This window comes from Dromiciops gliroides, chromosome 5, assembly GCF_019393635.1.
Source record: "Dromiciops gliroides isolate mDroGli1 chromosome 5, mDroGli1.pri, whole genome shotgun sequence".
NCBI classification, from domain to species: Eukaryota; Metazoa; Chordata; class Mammalia; order Microbiotheria; family Microbiotheriidae; genus Dromiciops; species Dromiciops gliroides.
Window position 1 is genome coordinate 228,160,355 of NC_057865.1, and position 19,168 is coordinate 228,179,522.

Here is a 19,168-nt window from a genome sequence, read left to right on the forward strand (position 1 = left end):
ACATTAAATATAATGTCCTCTGGAAGAGATATGGAACATAGCTCTTAAGTTCCCTTCCAGCTTTAATAATTATTTTCCACAATTCTAGTACTAGAAATTCTAAAAGGAAACTGTGATCATTCAAACATACAAAATCTCCATATTGCTAAGTCCCCAGAAAGCTCCATCCATAAGTCTGTTTATTCCATTTCTTTGCATTTTCAGTGATTTCAGAGCACCAAGACCTTGGAAGGTGAGTCCATCCACTTTTTTAATCTTATTGCGATTCAACTCCCTGTAAGGGATACAAAATGTGCGTATTTAGTTTACACAATCAGTATCAGCGGGTATTACCTTACTATTTAGACACCAGTAAGAAAGAGCTGCCCTTCACAAAATTCCAGTTACATAACATGGTTCCCAACATGATTCTGGGTTCTCAAAGGAGGCCTCAATAAAGCACAAGCTCTGACAGGCTCTACAAATCTTAATATGGGTTCAATAACAAGAACCAGCCTATACTGCGCCTGAAGTTTGGAGCTATCAAAGTGATAAATATTTCTGGCAAACAAATCATGAACCATCAGCTAAGAGTCTGAATATGAACTGGTTGGAAAGGGTGCCAATGATGATCAAATCATGGCTCTTCTGAGGTATTAAAAATAAAGTACTTTGTATCTTTTAATTTTAATTTTTAAATACCTAAACATTTTATTGGAAAGAATTTGTAAGAGTTTGAAATCACAGGACAAGTAAATATATTAAATTATAACAAAATTACATTAAAATAAAATTTTGGTCCATGAAGATAAACTCAAAGCCATTTGTAAAAATTCAGAATTGGTTTTGAAATGAAAACATTGTAATCATTCCATGTAGCCCAGTGGATCAAGCAAGTTTATCCTGTCAAATCTTAGGTCACTGATTACTCTAGTTTTGAAAAATGTTATTTAAAACAATAAGCACATGAGAAAGATGTTTTCTGTTACTTCAATAAAACATCATTGTTTTTTTTAATAGGCTGGAGAGCATCCTTGTTTTTTTTTTCAATAGGAAGACTTGAAACTTGTTTTTTCCCTTTGTTCAGTACTGACAATAGTTATTCTTTAAGTTAGAAAGTAACATTTGCAGGGGGCGGCTAGGTGGCACAGTGGAAAAAGCACCGGCCCTGGACTCAGGAGTACCTGAGTTCAAATCTGGCCTCAGACACTTGACACTTACTAGCTGTGTGACCCTGGGCAAATCACTTGACAACCATTGCCCCACAAAAAAATAAAATAAAAAAATAACATTTGCACTATGAGACAATTTGAAGGAAACAGTCCATCCCTTGGCATCTAAGACATTTCTGACATATGACTATTTACTCATGGAGCTCTGAGAATTGTAAAGGAGAAAAATAAGTTAAAAGGCATATTATACTTACAGATGTTGCAGATGAGGCAGTTTAAACATCTTTGGGGGAATAGTTGAGATTTTGTTCCTGTTCAGTTTCAGCACCTGAAGAGTGTTAGCCAAATTGTCAAAGGAACCAGCTTCCATGGATCTGATTGGGTTACTATTTATATACCTGTTGAAAGGAAGTTTGTAGATGAATGCCACCCTTTTTGGTTTTGTCTATGAAAGAAAAAAAAGTCTTCTGCAGGTAAGGAGAATTCCTATTGAGTTTAAGGCTATTGCCCCTGGACACAAGAGGTATTTGTTAATTTCTTCTAGTCTAAACTATTTTCATAATGATACTAAAATGTTTTAATTTCTATTAGAGGAAATATAAATGGATGCAGCAACTCACATCAAAGCTCTTTGAAGTCCTCAATAATTTTTGAGGAAGGGATCCTAAGACCAAAAACTCTGACAACCACTAATTTGAGAACCATTAGTCTAGCCTAATTCTGGGTATGTGGGAGACAACTAGGTGAGAAAGAAATCTTACATTAACAACTTTAAGTAATAAGAGCAATTTAACACTTTGGAAGGCATAAAATAATACAAACTGATCAGTACATTATGCAGAGGTTGGTATACCCAATGTAGTAGACTGAGTTCATTTAATTCATAAGAAAATTTTGTGAAGATTTTTCCCACTCCCCAAATTGGATCCCCTTGAATCCTGTTGCTTGCTACAAGCCAAAAAAGGTATGAATAGGTATAAGAAATTTATCAATTTTTAACTTAATTCAATTGATTACCTTTACAGTAGCAGAAATCAAAATTAAACCACTTATAATAGTAGAGGATGATTTAGTGAAATGATCACAAATTTTATATTGTGGGTATTGCTAAATTAAAAAAAAACTTTGAAGAAATACTTACAGATATTTGAGCTGTAGAGATGGAAATGTGGTTTTGAGCTCTGAAATATTGTTGCTGCTTAGATCTAATGTTTCCAGTGATTGAAATGGTTTTAGTTGTTCAGGTAAAATTTGACTAATTTTATTGTTGGCCCTGGAATTTAAAGATATCATGGTTGATTATAATATGATTAACTGCTCACCCTCTATGGTACTTTACAGATGACAAAATGTTTTACATATATTACTTACCTTTATTACTATTATCACAGTTTTTAAGTTGCTATGGTCAACCAAATGGTATCATGTTGTCTACTGATAGTACAAATTTTCTGTTTTCACAATGTTGCAGTATTACAGGGACTCATAATCCCTCAGAATGACTGACCTAATAACCTAAATGAGAATAACCAAGTGGATGATCTACTCTCCAGGCTATTACACTCAACTGGATGATCAACACATTGATGTAGGTCAGAATACATGTCTTAGATAGATAATGCAAATGGACAATGAATTAGGCCCATAATTAAATAGGAAGTAAAAGCAAACTAGACTATATATGGGAGAAATAGCACAGTGCTGCTCACTGATACAAAATTCATCTATCCAAACAACTCTTTTCTTCCAGTAATGTTCAATAGTTACTAATCATGGAACTGTATAGTCTCTGAAGAACCAAAATTGTTGATGACTCAAATGTCAATGAAGAGGAGAGATATGTGCAGTGGGCCAAATAAAGCTGAAGAACATTACCAATGATGATTTTACAGGGAAAGCATCTTAATTATACTATCCAGGAAAGACATGATTGAAAAAGATAGTAGGCTGCTCATTAGAGAGAGTAAGGGATAAAATATGGACAGCACAAAATTTACAAACTAGTACCAAGGGAAGGCTAAATAATCTAAAATGGAAGGTAGTCTCTGTCTTGATGGATAATCTACAAAAGGTAATTATGGGAGGATACGAGTCCTAAAAATTATACAAGAAGGCAAATATAGTTAGAAATCTGTATTGAGTGAGATCATAAAGAGCTGACATACTTAGTGTATTAACAATTCACGTTTAAAAAGAGTTTTCAAGCTTAAAAAATATCCTCCTACCCCACCCTAACCTCCTTAAAAAAACAACACTGTGAAGTAAGTAGTGCAAAAATATTATTACCCTCATTTTACATTTGGGAAAAGTGAGGCCCAAAAGGTTAAGGTGATATGTTCAAGGTCCTGTAGCCACCAAGGGACAGAGCTGTTCCCCACACCCCCAGTCCAGGTTTTCTGATCAAGTTCTGTGCTTCTCCAATTACACCTCACTCCCTCAGGAACAGCTATATAAGTCAGAAAGAAGCAATCCTATGCTGATCTTGGGGAAACATATAGCAGTAGTTAAGATACTAGAAATCAGGGAATTCCCAAAGTCTAGGGTACTTGCCTAGCATCAGCCCATCACAATTTTTTACCAGATTGCAAAACTTTTATCAGTAAAGTTTCTTATTTCTTAAAACCCAATAACTTTAAGATAAAATCTAACTCCTTTTCTACCCAGTTCCTTTAACAATAGATTCATCCCTCTTTTTTTCTTGGCTCCTAGTCCCAATCATTTCCCACAGTCTGTTGTAATGAGATCTCATTGGTCTTCTGTTTAGTTCAATATGGCTTTGCAGCCCAGACTTTAATAAATGTCTTCTCTGGTCAGCTGTCTATATAATAGGAAGAATACTTGATTTGGATTCAAAGCAACAGTATTTAAATCATAACTCTGCTGCTTAAAAGCTATTTAACCCTAGGTTTGGACACCTTACTCAACTTATTCCAGTTTCTACATCTATAAAATGGAAATACATGAGATAACATATAAACACTCTTTGTTAAACATAAAATATTAAAGAACTGCAGATAAAAGCTATTGTTCCAAGGAAACCACCATGAACATAACAAGGCCTTAAGTTCTCATACGATAATCAATTGATGGAATTGGGGATATTTATCCTGGAGAGAAGATCTAGACAGGACTGTCCCAGGGCCAAAGATGGCAAAATTTAAGAGTCATGGATAGACACTGCAAGAGGCAAATTTAACTTATGAGAAACCTTCTTAAAAATGAGATATCCACAAGTGGAATGGTCTGTCTCAGTGGGATCTCAGTTCCCCCTCACTGGAGGTCTTTAAGCAAGAGCTGGATGGATGACCACTCTCCTGGTATGCTATAGAAGAGTTCTTATTCAGACAGTGAGAACCCTTGCAACCATAACAGGTAGTGTGGGATAATACAAAGAGGCTGGGAGTACCTAGCTTCACATCCACCTGGGTGACCTTTGGCAAGTCACTTATGCTAGCTAGGTCTCAATTTCTTCAACCCTAAAGTAAAGGGATTGTACTAAATGCCTCTAAGGCTACCTTCCTGGCTCTACAACTATGATTTATGGTATTAAATAATTTGCTTCTGTCAATTAAAATTGGCAAAGTAAAGATGACTTTGTCACTTCTATCTCCTCTTTTTTATGTTGTCAGTCTTTTTTATGAGCTTCTTTGTCTTTTTTTTTTCCTAAAGGTATGCTGTATTAGTAAAAAGCAGCCATGTGCTTGCTCTGCCATTTTACATCATCTTCAAAACCACCAGGTATACTCTGGGAACTGGTCAAGACATTCCAGAAAGGCACATTCTTCTACCTTGGCAGCCACAAGCAGGCAAAAAAAAATATCACTTATAGCATCAACAGTCATTAAGGTTTAAATACTAGACCATGTATGCAAATGCAGTGGACTGAAAATATTCAGCAAGTCATAATTAACCCAGGTCCCTTAGTGGAGCAGCTTAAAAGAAAAACAAATCCAATAGAATAGGGGGTTGAAATTGGTTTATGTTTCATCCTTATCATGCTTGGATGGATTCAGGTAGGGGAAGGGCTTGTTCTATTTTTTAATTTTTAATTAAAAAAAATTTTTTTTTGCAGGGCAATGAGGGTTAAATGACTTGCCCAAGGTCAGACAACTAGTAAGTGTCAAATGTCTGAGGCCAGATTTGAACTCAGGTCCTCCTGAATCCAGGGCCAGTGCTTTATCCACTGCACCACCTAGCTACCCCCAGGGCTTCTTCTATTAACTTGAATGTCATTTTACAAGAGTAGATCCAACATATTTATAAAGGTATATCACCAAGAACAGAATAACTTAGGAAAAAGGAGTGTATCTAGACATCAGAGCAGGGAAAAGAAGATTAAGAGGTCATACATTGTAGAAGCTAGAGGTATTAGGCTTGGAGTCAAAAAATCTAGATTCAAACCCCAGATCTGCTGTTTGTTAGCAGGGTGACACTAAGCCACTCACTTAACCTCTCTGTCTTAGGTAATGCTCCAGGAAATTAACTCCAAAACCAAAGTTTCAATCTACATAGATGGAAGGAATTGCTTATGCTGACAAAAACTACAGATTCTGAAAATATGCATCATGTATTCCCATATGAAAGGTTAAAGGAATTGGGATTATAATAAAATCCCAAATTAGAGAAAATGTTAAGAAATTGAAGTATTTTAAATCATTTGGTTGAAAGTTCTTCTAAAGTACATATAATGATCTACATTACTGCCTAAGTCTAGTGAATGTTCCTGGATCATCCTTCTTCTTTTACAATGCTTGATGGTTATCACTCTCATCATCTATTCTCAAAGTACAGTACAGAACTGTATATGCAGATGGTAACAGGAGATTGGGTTGAATATGTACTGACCTCCCAGCCTTCCCTGTTCCAGAATATATCTGAAGCCTATAAATAACCAATTATATGAACTCACCTAGTCATCATCTGCTTCTTTGCCCAACAAATAAAATGCAGCTAAATGAGAGTTATGCCTAGTCTGTTTCAAATTAATTGCAGAGAAGAAAGCGAGTCCTATGATGGTGATAAAGCAAAAAATGAAATAAAGACTATTAATGTCTTGTAAATATTTGGTGCCAAATTTTTTGTTGTTCAGTCATTTCAGTCACGTCTGACTCTTCATGACCTCATTTGGGATTTTCTTGGTAAAGATACTGGAGTGGTTTGGCATTTCCTTTCTCCAGCTTGTTTACAGATGAGCAAACTGAGGCAAACAGGGTTATGGGACTTGCCCAGGGACACATAGCTAGTAAGTGCCTGAGGCCAGATTTGAATTCAGGAAGATGAGTCTTCCTCACCCCGAGTCCAGCGCTTTATCTACTGTACCACCTACCTGCTCTTGGTGTCTAATATTACTTGACATCAAATAGCTATTGTTATTTTAATAGTATTGAGAGTTTTATTTCAATTAAATATTTATTAAGCACCTTCTATGTGTAATGCCCTGGGGATACAAAAAATAGCAAATAATTCCTATCTTCCTATACTGAAGAGATGATGACATGCATATAGGTAAGCATAATTCCCCTTTTGAATTTATACCTCAGGGAGATTACTATTGTCTTTATTAGAGCCAGTTAAGGGTTAAGCTATTGTTTAATGTAATTTCACAAGCAGACAGACTATTGGGAGAAAAGCCGTGGTGTAGCACATGGAAGCAACACTTGAAAAATGAATTGACATGAATTTGTAGTGAAGAAAGGAAGGAAGTGAGGAGAAACTTCTCCCTGTTGGAACTATTTTAACAGTGGTGTTATAAATTGTACTTTAAGAAGAGTTTCTGGGAAGTCTAGCAGTATAGCCTATTTTGGAAAGAATACTTCTTTTGTTCATTGAATAGAGAACAAAAAGAAAGAACAATGATATAAAAGAGACTTTAATCATTGTCTAGGGAGCTAGGTGGTACAGTGGATAGAGTGCCGGGCCTGGAATTGGAAAAATTAATCTTCCCAATTAAAATCTGGCCTCATACACTTACTAACTGTGTGACCCTAGGCAAGTCCCTTAATCCTGTTTGCCTCAGTTACTCATAAATAAAATAAGCTGGAAAAGGAAATGGAGAACCACTCCATTATCTTTGCCAAGAAAATCCCAAATGGGGTCACAAAGAGTCAGACACAACTGAAACAACTAAACAACTACAATAATAAAATTATCTAAAGTTGAACAATTTGAGACTGAATTTCCAGACAAGTTGAGTCAAATATCAGTATTTTAAAGGTTTTCAGTGCCTGTGGCAAGAGCATTGATTAAAGCCAAAATATTATAAATAGTTTTATATATGTATATATATATATATATGTACACATATAAAAACACTATATTTTTATTTATTATAGCTCTCATTATATGTAATACAAAAAAATAAACATAAATAATAAGGGAAAACAAATTATATATGGTACCTAATATTTATTTAAACAGAAATATGAGTAATCTTAGTAAATGGGAAAGGAGGCTTCAATGAAAATGAATTTTTAATGAATTGGAATGGGTCTTGTGTTTAGCTAATGAGAAAAGGTTGCAAATTTATTAAAAAAGCAATAAATTATCCATCACAATCCTAGATTCCTATAAAACTTGCTATTAGTAAATTACATAGCCTTGAGCTGAATGGCAGGCTGAAGAGGGATGACCTCCCAGTGTGTACCGTCACTCTGTGGACCCATTTATACATGCTACATGGGTGATTTACATGTCACATAACTATAATACAAAAAGATGGCTGGGATGGGGGGGAAGGGAATCAAACATCCAGAAAAAAGATTCTAAAGAATTAAAGAAGGCTTCACAAAGAAAAGGGTATCTGAGCTGATCATTAAAGAAAAGATCCAAGGAAGAGATGAGGGTCAAGTGAATTCCAGCACTGCATGACCAGCAGGCATGGTTGGAAGGATAGCCCTGCTCACACTAGGTTTCCCTCCTCTTTTCCTCCCAAACACCTATATGTTTTCTGTAATACTCCACACTCTGGGGTCTGTGGGGTGTCAGGTGGATCTGAAGCTTGAAGCTGAGCTTTGTAAGGTGAGAGGGACATAGGCAAACCCCTTATGGTGGTGCTGAGGGATGAGCATTCTGAGACATGCTGATGAGCTATCACTAATGTTCTGTATTGCGGCCATCACAAGCTCAATGTGCAAAAAGCATTTTTGACTAATCCTTTTACCTTTCCGACATTATTTCCCATTATTTAACTATGTTCTAACTAGACTACTAGGTCTTCCCCAAATCTGTAATGTTTTCTCTTACCTCCACACATTTGTATATTTCCTATGCCTGGAATACACTTTACCCTCAAGAGAGTGAGAGTCAAACATTTTTGTACCATTAAAATAAAAAGTATTTTTAAAAATACTGACTTCATATTTATCTCATTTTTTATGTTTTTATTTTGTATGTGTACATATGCTTACAACATTAGGACACTAGTACATGTATATGGTTTGTAAATCTGATATATATGCACATGTATACATATGTGTGTATATATACACGTGTGTATCTTATCTTAATTATATTCATTGGTTTGTTTGTTTCAGTGATTGGGGGTACATGGTCAAAAAAATTTTTAGAGAGGATATGTGATTAAAAACCATTTGAAGACCCCTGGCAGACTATTAGAAGGTTAAAAAGAATAACTGTATTTTTATAATTCAGCAAGAAGCAATTAATATATACTATACATAGAAATAATTTTCTGAGTACTGACACTGAAAGATATTGCCAAAGATGGCAGAATTTTCTCTGATGAGCTCTAAAACTGGGATCAATTTCCATCCAACTACACTTTTGCTGCTAATTTATATTTGTAGATGGAAGGGCTGAAAATTCTATCCAACTATTTAGATGCTCCTTTATAGTCTTTGAATTTTATGCATTTAAAAAAGTTAGTGAGTAGAAGCAGGAGAACAATGTACACAAACAACTACAATAGTGTAAGCAAAAAGAATAATAAAACAAAACTGAACCAAATGTGTAAGTTTAATGACTGACAAAGCTCTGACCCAGAAACTGTTGAGAAAAATGCAACTCCCTCCCTTTCTAGCCAAGGGTGGGAACAATGGGTATAGAATATCCCAAGACTTCTAGACACAGACAATGTCACGACTGGTTTTGCTGAACTTCCTTCTCTCCTCTATTTGTGAAACTTTGTTACAAAGGAGGGCTCTCAGAGTAGGAAGTAGAGGGAGGTAGGTAGCTTTTCAGAAGTGAACATGAAATACAAATAAAAGGCATAAGCCAACCTTTTCGATGAATTCCGTACCTCTCCTATTTCTCATTCGTACTAAGTGAAAATCATGTATCATCAAGACCTTCAGATTTCGACAAACCCTAAACAAATATTTCTTTAGATTCAAATGATAAATGAATGCCAGGTGTGACCTGCTTGAGTTCTGCCTATTTCTCAGGGTTGGCTCTGCCAGGAAACAAGCCTCCTTGATCTAGCTGTGAGGTATGGAGAAACAGGATTGATACAATTAGTGAATTTAGATGCCAGTGAAAAGGACTCAATTCAAAAGACAAACCACAGGATCTGGGGTCAGGAGGTGTTGGTTAAAATTAACCAGACTTGGGGGAGAGAGGCCAATTTTTTTTCCTCTTAAATGTGTAATACAAATGCTTAGATTACCAGAATGTCCTTCAATGTGCAATCCAGGCCAAAACCCCCTCCCCAACCACTCTCTTCTCTCAAGTTCTGAAAAGATTTTGACCCCCCAGGCTTGGGCTGGCACAGTTACCACCACATAACAATGATAAAAAACATAATAATGTCTAGCTAAAAGTGTTTTTTCTAATGACAAAGGGAATAAATTAGCATATTGGAAGGAAAGAGAAAAAGAACCCACAGGTGTCTGTCACATGGGCCAAATAAAAGCTCCAAGGTAGATATCAGGACATACTAGCCTTAGTTTATACATTAGTTTGTTTATAAGGTAATTATTAACAAGGTATTAAAACTGCCAATTACTTGACTGACGAATAAAATTTTCCTTGCAGTAAAAGTGTGCTCCAGCCAAAGCCAACAATTTCCTGAACTGCACGCCTCCTAATTTGCAGTGTGAAAAGTATTCAGTTATAGACGCGCCTTACACAGGGCTGTCTTTGTGTCAGCTCTGCCCCATAAAACAAAAATTCCTTAAAACTGGCAGGAGAATGGTCCCTGTATCACAAAATTTTTAGTCTGTCTTGATGGAATGGGGAATAAAATCGAAACACCAGCTTCAAATTAGTTCTCCAACTAACTGGCAAGATGCCACTTGACATGGCCCAGCTCAGTGGTGTATGTGGGGGAGCCTTGCTTCCCACCAAGGGGTGCAAGAGGAAAATAAAGAAGACGACAAAATCAAAGTTGCTCAAATCCCCAAAGTGCAAAGCAAGAAGGGCTCCTATGATTCCAGGAGGTGGCTCCCCAGCTATTTAACAACAGACATTTTTATAGCTTTTGCATTTTACAGAACTCATTTGATCCTCCCAACAACCCTTGGTGGGTAGGTGCTATTTTGATCCACATTTTACAATTGAGGAAAAAGAAGCAGACAGAGCTAAAGTGACTTGCTCAGGGTCACACAGCTCACTAAGAAGTTAAGACCAGATTGTGCTTCCTGATTCCTGATCCAACTAGCAGGCTTACACAGCTGGTCACCTGTACCTGTCTCTATGCACCACACTTCCTCTCCCAGAATAGCGCTTAAATCCTTATCTTAAATTGCTGGAAACATCATATTAAAAAGCTAAGTAACTAGACCACTTTTTAATACTTAATATTCAATCGCTAGCTAGATCGATACCAAGTATCAAGTAAACAATTGTGTTATTTTTATTCAAAGACATGATGGGTACATATTTCAATTCCTCTACCCTAAACAGCTAGAATATTTTGGTGATGTCAATTTTATGAAGCACATTAAGTTCAAAATAATTACCAAGACACAGTATAATTATCATCTGATGGCCATATACTAAGATTGGGATGGAAGTGGGGAATAGGTAAGGATATTCAAGGAGAACAGGAAGTTTCTATTTTTTAATGGGACAAGAGATAATAAAAATTCCTAGTTCTTTTAGGATCTCTCTGCTAAGTCCTCCCTCCTGCTGCAGCCCACCACCCAATGTGATCATATGGCTACAAGAGAAAGGGACCTATAAGCAAGAAAAACTGCTAGGGTGCTACAATCAACTGTCCATTGACTATCCCTTAATTTCTAAAAATAATTCAATTTTATATTCTAACTGACAGGTCTCCATAAAATAGTTCATAAAAACCAGAGTTCATCAAAGGAGCTTATTTTAGCCAATGATTTGAACTTGATCCACATAGCAGTTTTGGTAACAAGCAACAAACATAGTCAGTTCTGAATTTCTGCTCTTCTGATGCTTCAGCACACAGACACATACTTCTGTGAAAGAAGAAATTCGGGTGATGACCAAACATAAACCAGTGGACAGTAATGGATAAAAGGTTTCTGAATAACTGAGAGATGGCTATATGTCTCTTCTGCCCCCTTTATTTCCAACAAATGGCTTGAAATATGGAATTAAAGATCCATATCTTGAAAACAAGTCTCTGAAACAGAACAAGTTTTCCAAAGGATATAAAAATAGAATAAAACACATTCTTACCCTTTTTGTGTGTCGTGGACTCTGCTGCCAGTCTGATAAAACCTACGCACATCTTCCTGGGATCATGTTTTTAAATGCATAACATTTCAAAGGAAATTAATTTTTATTGAAATAGCTTTTCAAATAGTTTTTTTTTAAAGTTTTACAGACCTACTAAACATTCTCTACGAAACCCTTGGGAAGGGGAGTATTTGTGATTAAAAACATCTAGACTACAACACAAGAAGGACCAAAATTTAAGAAATACCATGAAAGACCAAGCAAACTTGTGTTAACTGATGTACCCAGTCCTTACAAAGCAGATTAAAAGGACCTATCTACAGAATTCATCCATTCATTCAGAAAATCTTTGCTGAGTATCTATCTAAAAGACACTGATTGTAGTCGACACTGTGAGTGATACATATAACAAAACAAGACCTCTGTCATGAGAAGCTCAAAATTACAGGCATAACAGGAAAACAAAACAACAAAAAAAGCTCTGTGTTGAAAGAACTGCACCCTTTCTGATTTGCAGAAAAGCAGAGGGAGCAAACTAAAATATAAATATGGGGAAATGACAGATGGAGTAGAAAAAATATGCTAAATACAATCTTATTTTAATAAAAAGATATCTACTGAATGATATACAGAATCTTAATTTTCTTGACTGAAGTAAATTCTATGGACACTAATCAAAAACAAGTGTTCACACTTATTGGGGATATTGTTAGACTGGCTCATTGCAAAGACAAGGCAGTTTGGGGAACACTTTAGCTGAAGCCCTGAATCAGGTAAATTCAAGTGATTGAGTGGACAGCAACTCTGAGCCAGGGAAGATATAGTAAGGAGTGGGTGCCCTGACAGCTAGGGACCTTTATTTCCTACTTCACAATAGAGGCAATGTACAAATGGGGCTTTTATTTAAAAAAGTATTTTTTGCCAACTTTGCCAATATGTATGCTCTGGTACAGTTTACCATTTTGCTTAACTTCTCTGGTAACAATAACAGGGGACCTAACATTAGAAATGGTGAGAGGAGGGGGCAGCTAGGTGCCGCAGTGGATAAAGCACCGACCCTGGATTCAGGAAGACCTGAGCTCAAATCTGGTCTCAGACACTTGATATTTACTAGCTGTGTGACCTTGGGCAAGTCACTTAACCCCAAATGCCTCACCAAAAAAAAAAAAGAAAGAAAGAAAAGAAAAAGAAAGAAAAGAAATGGTGAGAGGGATCTACCTCTCAGATGCCTCTAAGCAAAAGAAAAATTACTTGATATGGAGGTTCCCTAGCCAACTGAGCAACACTAGGGCTAATTCAATAAGTAGACCAAAAGAAAACATAATTTCTCATTTTAAAAATCAGGTGGTATAGCACTGAATAAACAGATTAATTTAGATAGAACTGTCATTTTTTTATTATATTGGCTCAGCCTAAGCATGAACAATTACTACTTTTCTAATTGTTTAGATCTGACTTTATTTGTATGAAAAGTGTTTTGTAATTATGTGAACATATAGTTCTTGAGTTTGTCTTTGCAGGTGGACTCCCAAGTATTTTACGTTGTCTAGTTATTTTAAATGGGATTTCTTTTTCTATGACTAATCTAGAAATGCTTTACATGATTACACATGTATAACCTATATCTGAATGCTTACCATCTGTGGTGGGGGTTGGGTTAGAATTTGGAACTCAAAACAAAGTGTCATCTACCACCTCTATTTCAGATCTTCAGTGCAGTAACTGATTTAGGGAGATGAGTATGTGTGACTGGGATGGTTCCCAATTGTCTCCAGCTTGGCTAACAAGAAGGGAGAAATGTGGAGAATCTCATCTATGATTCTGGGTGTTGGGTTGTATGGACACTCATCTATGAATTTATCATTGGGAAAATGATAACAACAACAGCAAAAATGAGTTCTCAGCTTGTGTCAGGAATGAAAGCAAAAGAAAACAAAAAGCAATTAAATCTACATAGAGATAGGAGCCAGTTAATATGGATGCAAGTCTTCAGAAGTAATTCTGCCCCTGTATTGTGTGGCAAATGCCAAGAGGTTGGCCTTGGGTTGTTTTTTCAGAGCAAAGCTCAAAATCCTTATGAAAGTGTTTATGGCTTTTCTGTGGGGGCAGAAAAGAGAGGGGATACATACATACATATATATATATATGTATATATTATGTGTATATATATATATATATATATACATATATATACACTGTGTATGTTCTGTATATGAACTCTGACTCATATATTCAGATTCTACAGGGGATAGGAGAACAGGAAAATAACCTTCCAATACACAAATATCATTACTTGAGGAGAAAGGTATTAAATTATTAATATCACTAGTTATAAATGAGTGTCCTTTTTTCCCTAGCAAACAGCATCAATTTATTTATATCTACCAATAAGGTAAGATGACACTTGGAATAACAAAATTCTAAAAAACAAGCATATGTTTATGCACATCCTATGAAAGAGTCATAAAAATGACAAACCAAACATTATGAAAATGTGACAGTGATAGTTTAAAAGCCTCTTTTAAAAGCAGTTAAGAATCGGCATGTTTGAGTTTTGTAAATGCAATCTCAAGTAAAACTTCTCAAATATTCTCATACTAAAAATCCAAATGTTTAAAAAAACCTCACATATTTTCAAGACCAATTTGGGTAAATAAATACCACTCTGACACAAATATCACTGGATAAATCACAATGCTGGTTTTACAAAATGAAGAGCAGACCAACGGAAACATGGTGTTTCAAGGTCATGTTCAAAGAGTCAGAGAAAGACTTGACTAAGTACTAGCTGGGGCTAGACAAAGGCAATGACTTAGCAGTTTCTGCAAAAACCCTTTGGCAATACAAATCAACTCCAGAGAACAACAGAATTTTAGTTCTGGAAGGAGCTTTAGAGTCCAGCTCCTACAATTTACAGATGGGAAAACCACAGACCCAAGAAATCTGAGAACTCATCAAGGTCATAGAACCAATAAGAGGCAAGAGATACCTTGTCTATTATCAAAGGCCAATTTCTGATAAGCTTCTGTGAATCACCGCCCTAAAACGGATGTGTATGTTACTCTCATGTATAAGATGTTTTCTAATTCTTCTGAATAAGACTTATAGTTTAGGGATCCTCAAATCACCTACACTGCCTCTAAGTATGGGTTAAATGACTAGCTAACTGGGAAAAAAAACCATCATGAAACTACTTTCCTGACCAGTTATTAACCTGAAGAAACAAGCATTCCATCAACTCATCATGAGATACCAGAAAGCAAGAGATGGCCCTCTTTTGGGTTAAGTCCTTCCAAAGTCTTTTTAGGGGGAGTGTTAAGATGAAAACGAATTATCAACTCTTTTTATGGGGACCCAAGGAAGAAAACAGCATCCAGCATTCTATTTGTAACTGAAGAACTAGAATGACAGGTTCTTTCACAAAGACATTCCTCAACCAACGAAATTACAGCGTCTATATAAATAAGAAATAACTGTCAACACCTGGCAACTGTCTCGTACCTATTGCACAAGACAAGACACAGCCTTAGGCCTTTCAGCTGTAACATGCCAAGATGTGCAATTCTAGCTTTTAAGAAGGAAACATGCACATGTAGTAACCTCTCTAAAAGTTGTGTGTATGTGTGTATATGTGTGTATTTGCATTCAAAGCAAGTTCATTTTAAGGCTTCTTTCCATCATTCAATGACCCACTATTTATTTAGCTATATCCCAAAAGTCCAATAATTAATGCAAATTATAAACTGGTGAAGCCAATGATAATTTTTCATAAACTGATAACATGCAAATACAAATACATATATTAATTGGTGCAGTTTGCCTGCTTATTTGGAAATGCTTGTTTTCTATACATGGATTGCAAGTAGGCAGCACCATGTATAAAAGAATTACAAATTGTTAAAGAAGTCATGAAGTTGCCACGTACACACTCCAGGTTTCATTTATGTGTGTGTATATACATCCATTCACACACATGTATGTGTGTATGAATATGTAGATGCTCTTTCTATACATATAAGTGTGTAAATATACACACATGTGTGAAGTTTTTTTATATGTAATATATATGTTTTATATCAAATGCAAATTTCTCCATAAAATAAATTCATACAGAATAAGAGCTATTTGAATCCAAAGTAGCAAGAATTTTCTTCAATACAGAGATTTGTCAAGAAAGGACCTCTCTAGTGTAGATAAAAATAAGCTCTCTTCCTCACTATGCTTTAAAGACAATTAAGAAGACTCATTAAAAGAAAACTTGTTTAGGCTGGCCCAGTGGCATCAAAGGATGCTGCCACCTGAGAAAACCTCTGCAAAGGAGCCAGATTCATGATTAGGATTTAAATGATTCCAAAGGGTATTTTTTTTTAAAAGAGACATGTAAAAATAGAAGTCCATTCTACTTCCTTTCAACTAGAAGCCAGGTTAACAAAAAAGATAATTACCATTTAGCATCCATATGCACAATAAAGATATCCATGGTTTTGATACAGAGCTCCTAGGGACAATCAAAAAAGTTTTCACGTGTCAATCAAATCATACTTTAAACATAAGGGTCAAAGGGCTATTCTAAGTACATCTAACATCCAACTCTTCTTTGATTCAGAAGTGTAAAATTAAATGGTTAGTCCTTTATATAAAGACACAGGTGAATAAGACTGCTGAAGGACATATAATTTTTGAATAATTATTTACCAGATATTTTAGCTTGCTCTATAAAATGGCCTTTTATAGACTAACCTCAAGGTTACCAGGAGTTAGTATGACATTAATTTCAGAAGCTGAAACAAAAGCAGTTTACATTTACACAAAGCTTTACATTTTACAAAGCACTTCCCTCAAAATATTCCAGTAATGGAGTGAGCAGGACAAATAAAAACTGGCTTCATTTTATAGGGGTAAAAACTGATGAGGAAGCTGACTCAGAGAGATACCTAAGGGTACCCTCTCTAGGCCAGGAGGTGTTAACTTCTGGTCTGTGAATTTGTTGTGTGTGTGTGTGTGTTTTTTTAACCATTGATAACTATACTTTATGATATTATGTGTTTTATGCATTTAAAGAATTCTTTTGACAAGATAGAGACAAAGAGGGCCAGGACAGACAAAAGAGATTAAGAACTCCTATATCTAAGCAATATATATTTAGAATAGAAAGGTATGTCATGAATTAAAAAGCTGGGCTAAGAATCAACTTAACACCTTCAGACTGTAACTTGAGGACCCTTTTCAGTATAACCCAGTGACTTGTAGAAGAGTGAATTTTAAATTAGTTATTTCACGTTCATTCTAAAGTCTATTAAAACATTTATGTATAAGAAAGCTACTATCAACATAGTGTAAAGAATTAATTGTTATTTGAGGTTTTTATGCCTTGGCGTGCAATTGCTGGCTTCATGGCAAAAGCTCTCCTTAAAGAGATTGTTCCTCGCTTTGGGCCATCAGCATACATTGACTCTGATAGAGGTACACATTTTACCGATTCAATTCTCTCCCAGATTTATTCTTTCTTGGGTGTAACTTCTAGATTTCATACTCTTTACCACCCTCAAAGCTCAGGTCAAGTTGAATGTATGAATAAAGAGCTTAAGAACATGATTGGCAAATTATGTACTGAAATCCATTTGAAATGGCCTGATGTTCTACCCTTGGCATTATTCTATCTGTGCAGTAGACCAAGAGGGGAACTCCACATTTCTCCTTATGAGATGCTTTTTGGTCACCCTCCTTTGAAGACAAGATTTTAAGGACTTTAAATGGACATTTTTGGTTTTTGTTTATCCTTCAGTTACTATATACATCATCTCTAATATGTATTTCCCCTTCCTATATTGTTATTAGTATATTGTTTGCTAGCATTGGTTATGATATTGTTATTTTTAAATATTTTACTTATTGTTTATTATTTATTGTTCCATCAAGGAAACACCCCGTGTTTCTCGATGAAACAAAGGGGGGAATGTAAAGAATTAATTGTTATTTGAGGTTTTTATGCCTCAGCACTGGCCTGGGGCTCCACAAACCACACAGTGCTTTACCCACTGGTTGTAGCCATTGCCATGGTGCTGGCACCTCATATCATCACCTCTCACTGATGCCTACATGGGCCTGGCAAAATTATAATGATTGGAAGCCTAGTGAGGGCAGACATGTGACTGTCATAGCGACCATCCAATTGGCTGGGGGCTGTTGGGAGGAAGGAAGGTTTTTTTTGTTTGTTTTGTTTGGTTTTTTGGTTTTTTGGTTTTTCTGGCATTCTAGCTGGAAGCTAGAAGGTGACAGGAGCTCTGATGTGTATTCTCAGTTGATTCCTGGGCGGTGGTATTTTTCAGGTTGTATAATTTTCCTTTCCCCATTTTATTTCCTTTCCCTTGATCCTACTGATCCTGTTTGTGTTTTTTTTTTTAAGTTTGTTTTTGTTAAAATAAATCCTGTTCTGTTTTGTTGTTCAGTTGTTTTTTGTTTTTGTTTTTGCAGGCAATGGGGGTTAAGTGACCTGCCCAGGGTCACACAGCTAGTAAGTGTCAAATGTCTGAGGCCGGATTTGAACTCAGGTACTCCTGAATCCAGGGCCAGTGCTTTAACTACTGTGCCATCTAGCTGCCCCTATCCTGTTCTGTTTTGAGGGAGGCTGCCAGTCTCACTTTTAATATAATCATCTGGGTCTTTATCTTACTGTCTATTAGACTGTAAGCTCCTTGAGAAGAGGTATGTATCTTGTTTCACCTTTGTCTTCCTAGCACTTAGCACAGTGCATGTACATAATTAGTACTTAATAAATGCCTATTGAGGAATGTTGCATCAGAAAGGACCTTTAGGAAGGAACCTATACCAAATGACTCCTAAGGTTCCTTAAACTTTGAAAATTCTTTGATGCTCTGGATTTATAATTCAAAAGGACCATTATAGAATAGAAATGATATCTTCTAATTATATAAATTGTATCCTATATAGCATAACTATACGCATAAATAACATACATATACAGTACAAGTGTATTGTGCATTTGTGACTGTGTGCATGTATGCATGCATGTGTGTGTGTGTGTGTGTGTCTGTGTGTGTGTCTGTGTAAGCTAGTGACAATTCACTAACCTGTGGCACTAGCCTGCTACTGGTAAAAACAATTGCTGAATTAAGTCTAAATTGAGAGTTCACTTGTCTAGGGCATAGATAGATGATCAGTGTTCTTTAAGAAAAAAAAAAAGCAGTTACTAAAGTAGTCTCAGAGTTCTGAGACAGTAGGTGGTCACCTTGAATGAAACCAGCTGGAAGACACTGAAGTAAATATAAAATACAGTATTTTTCAGTGACTTGTAGATTAAGAATTAAAGAACTTTTACAAAAATAATTGTGGAAATATGGATGATTTTAGGATCATGGAATCAATGGAACTTACCTGAGTAA

The 19,168-nt window shown here is 35.9% G+C and overlaps 1 protein-coding gene across 1 annotated transcript in view; it reads right to left on the bottom strand.

Annotated features, from left to right (window-relative positions):
• Positions 1 to 19,168, bottom strand: part of LRIG3 (leucine rich repeats and immunoglobulin like domains 3) — a 61,241-nt gene that overhangs the window by 22,393 nt on the left and 19,680 nt on the right. Inside the window, exons 4-6 of the mRNA XM_043969065.1 lie at positions 2,293 to 2,424; positions 1,406 to 1,549; positions 131 to 274 (exon numbers count right to left, since the gene is read on the bottom strand). Coding sequence (XP_043825000.1) covers positions 131 to 274; positions 1,406 to 1,549; positions 2,293 to 2,424 — 420 coding nt within the window. The remainder of the gene's footprint in view (positions 1 to 130; positions 275 to 1,405; positions 1,550 to 2,292; positions 2,425 to 19,168) is intronic.